Source organism: Hibiscus syriacus, unplaced genomic scaffold (genome assembly GCF_006381635.1).
Source record: "Hibiscus syriacus cultivar Baekdansim isolate YM2019G1 unplaced genomic scaffold, ASM638163v2 tig00111206_pilon, whole genome shotgun sequence".
Taxonomy (NCBI): Eukaryota; Viridiplantae; Streptophyta; class Magnoliopsida; order Malvales; family Malvaceae; genus Hibiscus; species Hibiscus syriacus.
The window spans coordinates 130,113-137,968 of record NW_024063018.1 but is presented as its reverse complement, the minus strand read 5'-3'; the positions used below and the strand labels follow the sequence as shown (position 1 = coordinate 137,968).

At 31.4% G+C, this 7,856-nt stretch overlaps 1 protein-coding gene across 1 annotated transcript; it reads right to left on the bottom strand.

Moving 5' to 3' along the window:
- Positions 1–5,926: 5,926 nt before the first annotated feature.
- LOC120155718 (phenylalanine--tRNA ligase beta subunit, cytoplasmic-like) lies at positions 5,927–6,441 on the bottom strand. Its single transcript, XM_039167204.1, has 3 exons — positions 6,340–6,441; positions 6,133–6,234; positions 5,927–6,061 (listed from the first exon to the last, which is right to left on the bottom strand). The coding sequence occupies exons 1-3, from the start codon at positions 6,439–6,441 to the stop codon at positions 5,927–5,929; spliced, it is 339 nt and encodes a 112-aa protein (XP_039023135.1).
- Positions 6,442–7,856: the final 1,415 nt, after the last annotated feature.

Sequence of the window (7,856 nt, the reverse complement as noted above, 5' to 3'; positions counted from 1 at the left end):
TAACCCATTTCACTAGATCACCAACCAAACAAAAGCAGCATTACCCCGTTTTTACATTCACGAGCCTAATCATAAAATCAAAATGAAAAGAATAAAAAGAGAAGAACAAGAACTTGATCAAGATAGGTATGGACTGCAAGGTTATTTTTTATTTTTTGTGTAGTTTCACTCAATCGTAGCACTGTCTCATGCAAGGGAAGAGAAGGAAATGAAAGAAAAAACAAGTGCTAGTCAGGGTTTTTGGGTATTCTTTGTTTCATAAAAATGAAGCTAAAGATAAGTTTAGATAGATGTTGGGGTTTGGAGATTTAGGATTAAGATTAAATATTTTGATTTTGATCTTAAATTTTTATTTGATATTAATAATAATCAATTTTTCATGTCATACTAAAAATAATAATAAAATAGTCCACATCATCAAAGAGAGATCAAAATACAAGTAATTTGAAAGTTTAATGATTAAATTGAGATTTTTTAAATTTTAGTGACCAAAATAGAAGTGAGAAGATAGTTGAGTGATGAACCGTGTAATTCCTAAATAAAAAATATAATGTCAGTTGCGTCGTTAACTTTTTAATGGCGAGGTATTAAAATGAAATAAAAAATTAAACGCTAGGTATGATTTTGAAAAAAAATGAAAGTCGAGGTACTAAATCGGAATAAAAGTGATTGTTTAGGTACTAAACATGTAGTTTGCCCTAAAAATTATAATTTAATTATAATTCTATTAAAATTATAATTAATTTTTAATAAATAATTAATTTTAAATAAATTCTTATATTTTTAATGTTTACGTAATAAAGACAAATTTATTTGTGATGTGTTTCGATACGTGCACGGTAAAATTTTCTTTGAATCTTGTGTTTGGGTGTTCGCTTTTCTATTTATTTTAGTGGCTCGTAATAGGAGCCATGCCTCTTTATATCTATTAATGAAACTCTTAATGTTGAGCAAAAAAATTTTACAAATTTTTTCAAATAATGGTATATTTTTACAATAATGTCTTTTTAATTTATTATTTCAACATATGTGTATATATATATTTTAAAAAATAGGTCCTTATTTTGTAACGACACAAAATCAATTCAATATTGATGTCGACTCGAGTCATGGAATTATTGATTAATAAGTGTAATTAACTCGTTACCTGAGGTTTGGTCCAAATCGGGTAAGAATTAGACTCATTTGGAATTTAAAAGGGATAGATTAAAAATTTTGAATATTATGAAAGGACCAAAAGGGTAATTATTCTATTAGAAATATTATCGTGATTCTGAAGCCAAATTCATCGGTTTTGGGTGGAAATTGGGAAGATAAATTTCACTATTTGTGACATCACCCTTTCATACCTTCATCTTTTCACCCTTTCTTTAATACTCTTCCCTGCACCAAAGTTCTAAGACATTTGAATTATGGGAAAGCAAATATTGAATAAGTGATCATTTACCAAGGATTAAAGAATATAAAATTATTATCTATATATTTTGAGCTTCAAGAATAACTCTCTTTTGTATCATTTGGGGGTAGGACAAGGTTTGGGGGTTTAAAGATGATTTAGGATATGGGAGGGTCCATTAATGAGTTTAATTCATTTTTAGAGTTGTAAATTCATAGGTATATCTTTCATTTATCTATTGATTGCTTTATGGTCTCATGTTATGTTTGTTTTTATTAATCAAAGAGGTTGGAGTGCCCTTTAAAACAAAAAAGGAAGGAAAAGATTTCAGGAAGTGAGCTAGAGGCTTCCTTTGGTGTTTTGTTTTAAGGTAGTACACCTAACTTTGAAAAGCTTCATGTGAACCATAAATTAGATGCTATATGAGCAAAATGTATTATGTGTGTTTTGGTTGAAAATCATGAATTGATAATGAGTGTCGTGATTTACGTTATAAATGTGTAAAAATAATTACATACGATGTAGTAAAAGTGTCACGTGATTTAGAGAATGATTAGAGCATCAAATGTGATGTTTTGAGCAAATTTTGAATCATTTTTTTCAAGTCTAAAAATAATATTTTTTGGACTTTGGTATTGATATTATTTATACAATAACGATACCGTATGAAATAACATAGCAAACTGGGTAATTTTGGGCAGAGAGTGTCTATACATAATTTTTAGATATCAATACTAATCATTGAGTATCTTCACTTTGGATAAAGCGTCTATACAGGTACAAGAAATGCAATTTTAGTGTATCAATTTGGTATCATATTTATCCAAAAGTATTGATACCCTATGGAATGTATCAATATCGCTAAAAAAGGTCTCGATACATGTTATAAAATGTAAGAACTTTACCGGAATAAGTTGTAATCATTCCATAAAGTTTGAAAAGAAATCGTATAGCTTAAAATGATTTCTTAAGTATGTTGTACCATGAAATAAATGAACATTAATTGAGCATAAAACTTCAATATGAGGTTGATGATGGTTAAATGTCTATTCAAAATTGTGATTCAAGCTCAAATAACGTTATTATTATTATTGGTTGTAATCATGAGTGATGATAGATGAGTCTTGTAGGATCTTATGTATAATTGTATCGATTTACAACATAAGTGATATTTACATGATTCACAACAATGACTGGCATTCATTTGATGTGGGGCCATGAGTGGCTCTCAGTGAAACATTACAGACACTCGAGAATTATTTGATATATAAACATTTATGATGTAAGAATTATCCATATAAATCCTTTAGGATTGAGCAAATGTGCAATTATGTTGAATCGTTATTTTTTGTGTATGACATACACGAATTGTTATAAAGTTTAATAGAGTGGATTAAGTAAATGAACTATCATGTAAGAATGAGTTATACTAAAGTGGATATGTACCACTGGGTTTGTAAAATTTAACGTTTATATTATTTCGTTTTTAGTTCAGTAGATCTCATTCGAGTAAAATGAGCACCGTCGGTAAGGAATATCTAATAAAACCTAATTAGAGTACAATACAAATCTTTTAAAGGGCATGTGTATCATTTGGACCTTATATTTCAGTCTTCAACTCTGAAGTTATAAATCTTTTTGGTTATTTTGGATTTAGATTCAAACACATTTTTCAGAGCTTAAATTTTTGTATAAACACTTACATTTGTTTATCAATGATTTTAGTTATCATGGACGTCGTTAAATATGCATGTTTATCGAAAATTTTAAAGGTTTATAAGTTCAGGTCGTTCAAAAGACCGAATGTGACATTCTAAACTCATCGAATCCAATAACTCAAGTTTAAGGTGTTACATTTAGTGGTATCAAAATTTTAAGTTCATTCGGTCTTAGAACTCGTTGGTTAGTTTTAGTAAGTGTATATCCCTAGGTTCAAATGTACTCTTTTATGACTAAGATTCTGATGGTATTTCCTTTATTCATATTGATTGTAGAAGTTACCATGTATGCCAAATCTAATCATAGTTTAAAGGCTCAAGGTGAGACCCACGCTTCATATGTTGAAGATTTAAGAGATGAGTTTATCCTTGAAACCAAAGATCGCATGCTTTTGGGGATTCCAAAATAGATGAGGTGGCACACTTCAGGAATTTTTAACTATTTTCTTAAGAGAATCTCGAGAGCGCTTGTGAGAGCATAATCTCTTACGTATGTTCCTCCTCCAACTGAAATTCAAAAGTCCCTAATAGAGTGATTATAGAGAAAAAATAGTAAATTATATGGTACGAGTGATGATGATTCAATAATTGTTTATTACTGAATGGATGAAATAATTCAAACTTTTAGACAGTTGCATCTTACCCACACTACAACAATATAAGTTTTTAGCGGCGTTTTTTAGTTCGTTTTTCAACGCGGCTAAAAACTTTCCCGACGTATGTAAAAACACCGCAAGAAGCGCCACTAAAATTAACGCCGCAAAAGGTAGCGGCGTTTGTGAACAAAAATGTCACAAAAGGTCCAGCTCTATAGCGAAGTTTTTCTTTAAAACACAGCAAAAGGTCAAGCTCAATAGCGGCGTTTATAAGAAAAAACGCCGCTAATTACCTTGTCTTTAGTGGCGTTGTTTTCTAAAACAACACTACATGTTATGAATATAGTGGAATTTTATACAAACGCCACAAATATGTGGTCATTAGTGGCGTTTCTTCACAAAACACCGCAAAAGAACCTGACTTCTGGTGGCTTTTATTTATAAACAACGCTATAGTTCATTGATTTCGCATATATCATTTTCTACTTTATATTACACAAATTTAACATTCTATATCATTATCTAGTAACAATAAACTTAAAAAAAATTAATTACGACACAAATTATGTAGAAAAATAAATTAAAATTTATAAAATTAAATTAAAATATAACATAGTTCAACATTGTTAACTAGAATTTAGTCTAAGTTCTTTCTCTTTCAATTAAAAAAAGCATTGTTAACAATCTTCTAGTGACAATTTGTATTGATCAGCAACTTCAGTTGATTCTTTTCATTAGGAATGTACCTTCAATTCAAGCAACAATGAAAACAATGGATTAAGAGACAATATATTACATGAAGAAAACTAGAAGAAAAAATATGATAAGATATGTACTACATGTAATAAAACCAAACTTCAAAAACAATGCACAATTAACCAGGGTTTTACAATTAACCAGGGCTTTAGAACAGAGCAAAAAAAGATTTTTAACCACTAACCATCAACTTCTCCAGGTTGGATGACCCGTCAAGTGAACCAGAAAGTCACTTCTGATCATTTGAAGATTACAATGAACAACTTCATAAACAAATTTTGAGTCTTTACAGAAACAAGAACTGACCATTGAAGACTACAACAAATCAATGCACGATGTCATCAAATTCAAAAACAGGTGGGCATAATAAGGAAATCTTACCTCAAAAACCCGAGTTAGCACCGCAGTATTATGCAGCAAGTAGGCGACGGTTTGATGCACAACATCTTCCTTATCATCCAAAAGTACTACATCACCCACTTCAAAAATCTGGACATGTGAAAGTTTCCAAAAAAAAGAGCAAAATATAAACGCAGGGTGACCGTATACTCGTAAATTAAGATGAATGAAGTCAAACTTGAGAAGCATAACAAGTGAATAATAGTAAAATAACAGACATGAACATTTTTGCATTCCCATGTTCATTATTGAACATCTGTTGTAAGAGGGGGAGACATGGAATGTATTAGACTGACACTCTCAATGAAATAACGCTTCAACTAACATAAGAACATCTACAAATATGTCCCCCTCCATATACCGACATCAGTCTTTCTAAAGAAAGAATTATGCCAACAGAACAGAAGTCCAAGGGCTTTTAACCAGAAGGGACCATCTTCCAATGAAAGATGTGCAACAGAAAAATCACATATTAGAGAAGGTGCACAATTCAAAAAAAAAAGTAAATCCATAACGCTATATTCTGATAGTGTTTCAACCTGAACAATTCAAAACCAAAATTGTACCTTTATGGGCTTTGGATGGTCTGTTATGTCAACGGTCTTTAGCATGCCAAGCATAAAACTTGTACGAACCAACTATGCAAACAGAATAAGCAATCTTCAATTAGGAGTTCCAATAAAAGGCTTCCAGTAAAAACACGGAACATCTAATATTCCTATTTCTTTTTTTCTTATCCTTTTCACCCTCATCCTTCAAATGAACCAAATGTTGAACACTTATCTATAGAGAGCAACAATGGGCTCCTAAATTGTCTGTTCGATTTTTAAGTACCAGTCATTTAAAAAATAAATTTGATTGTAGAAAATAAGGCCATACAGAATATTTCAAGAAGTCTTGACAAAAAAAAAAAAAAAAAGGTTGAACAAAATCATAAAAACTAATACTAGTTCTCAAGCGGTCTAAAATTACAACTCTGGCACAGACACGGTAAGGAGGAACCCAGAAAGCTGGAATGTTGAAATAATATTATACATATATTCTAAAATGAAAATACAAACCTAAAAATCAGAAGAGCGGGGATTTCCAATGATCACCGCAGTGGTTTTGTCATCCTTCCGTTTTAACATCTCAAAATTTTCTTTCTTAGAACATAAAATCCATGTCAACACCTCCTTAAAGCCATTCATGGATATCTAAAAAGAACCTCAATTAGAGCATAGAAAAAATTACAATAAAAAAAGACTACTTCAGTGTATTCAGGCACCTCAGATCTTATAAGATCACTAAGCTGGTTCAAGGGGAGGGGCTTCAAAGATGAAAGCTTTCTCTTTGGTATATTATTATAGCCATAAGCAATTGCAACATCATGAACAAGAATAAAGAGCCTCATTAACAGAAACCCACAAGGGAGGAGCCCAATAACCTCCCCTTCAAAAATGCATCCGTGAAATACTATTCCTTCGATCATTACCTCCATAACATCACATGGGTAAAGAATCTCACTTCTGGTTGGGGGTTCAGACACACTGATATAGGAGGTACCTGATCCAGCTCTTTCAGCATTCAATTGCATTCCTTTTAATAGATTAGTGACCCGTTTAGCAACAACAATGGAATAACATATTAAGAATAGCTACAACATGCGAGTTATGTGTCGCGGCCGTCTTTCGGGTGGACCCGGAGTTAGGCTCCGACTTGAATTGATTGGGTTAGAGTCGTCACCGACCATTTTAAAGCGAATTTAGGTGGGTCGGATACCATCTTACTTGATCTGCGTTGTACCAGAAACGTGTCGGGTTCGGGAGTCGGTTACGGTCAAGGAAGGATTAACACCCTTGAACTGCCCTTTCGGTACCAATTAATTTGTCAGTTGTTTAATAGAAAAATTAAAATTTAAAAAAAAAATCGATCCGAATTACTTACCATTAATCGGTTGGAATTACGAATGAAAAAGAAAATGTTAGATAGATAAAAAATTCTAAAAAGAATGTTAATATAGTAATAAAAATAAAGAACATAAATAAATAAATAAAAGAAAAAATAATAAAAATAAAAAAATAATAAAATAATAAAATAAAAAATGAAATGAAGAAAAAAAAATAACCAAAGGCTAAAAAAAGTAAAAATTGAAGTTGAAAAACTAATAAGAAAAATGAAATAAAAATTTAAAACAAGGATAATAATAATGAAAAAAAATCAGGGACCAATTAATAAATAAACTTAAATGAGACGGGGACTAAAATAAAACATTTTCAAGTATAATATCCTAAGTCAAATTTCAATTAAAATAACAAAACAAATAAGAATCAGACTAAAATCAAATAATTGAAACATTGATGCTTAAAATAAACGAAATTAAAAGTTCCATCCATGAGTAGAAAATAACATTCAAGGGATAAGGGACCTACGCTACGATTAGACCACATGCTAAAATTACACAAACAACCTCTGATACAAACGGCATCATTTTGCTATGGGTATTTATACCCAAACCCACGCCATACAACCCTTAAGCCTTTTCTTTTCCTCATTTGCTCTCTCTCACTAAAAGAGAGAGGAGAAAACTCCTCTCTGAACTCTCTCTAGAGACTCCACTGGAGAGAATGACCGGCCACTGGGGTAGCTCTGTTGTGGGCTGTTGAGATCGTGTTGCGCCGGTTGTTTCGCCGATCGTTCCTCGTTTGACTGAAACGTCTGCGTGTGGAACTCACGCATGCTCCATGCAATGCCATTGTTTAGCATGCAAAACCCTAAATTAGGATTTGGGTTGGATCAAGCCCACCTAACCGGGTTTGCTGGGTCAGGCTCACCCGGTTGGGTTTCCTAAACTGGACCGTTTGGACTGTTATTGGACCTGGAAAAGAAACACAAAAGAAATTAATAAAAATAAAACAAAAGAAAGAAAATAAATAAATAATAATAATAGTAATAATATAGTATAAATTATATAATATATATTTCAAAAATAATTTTAAACCATATATTATA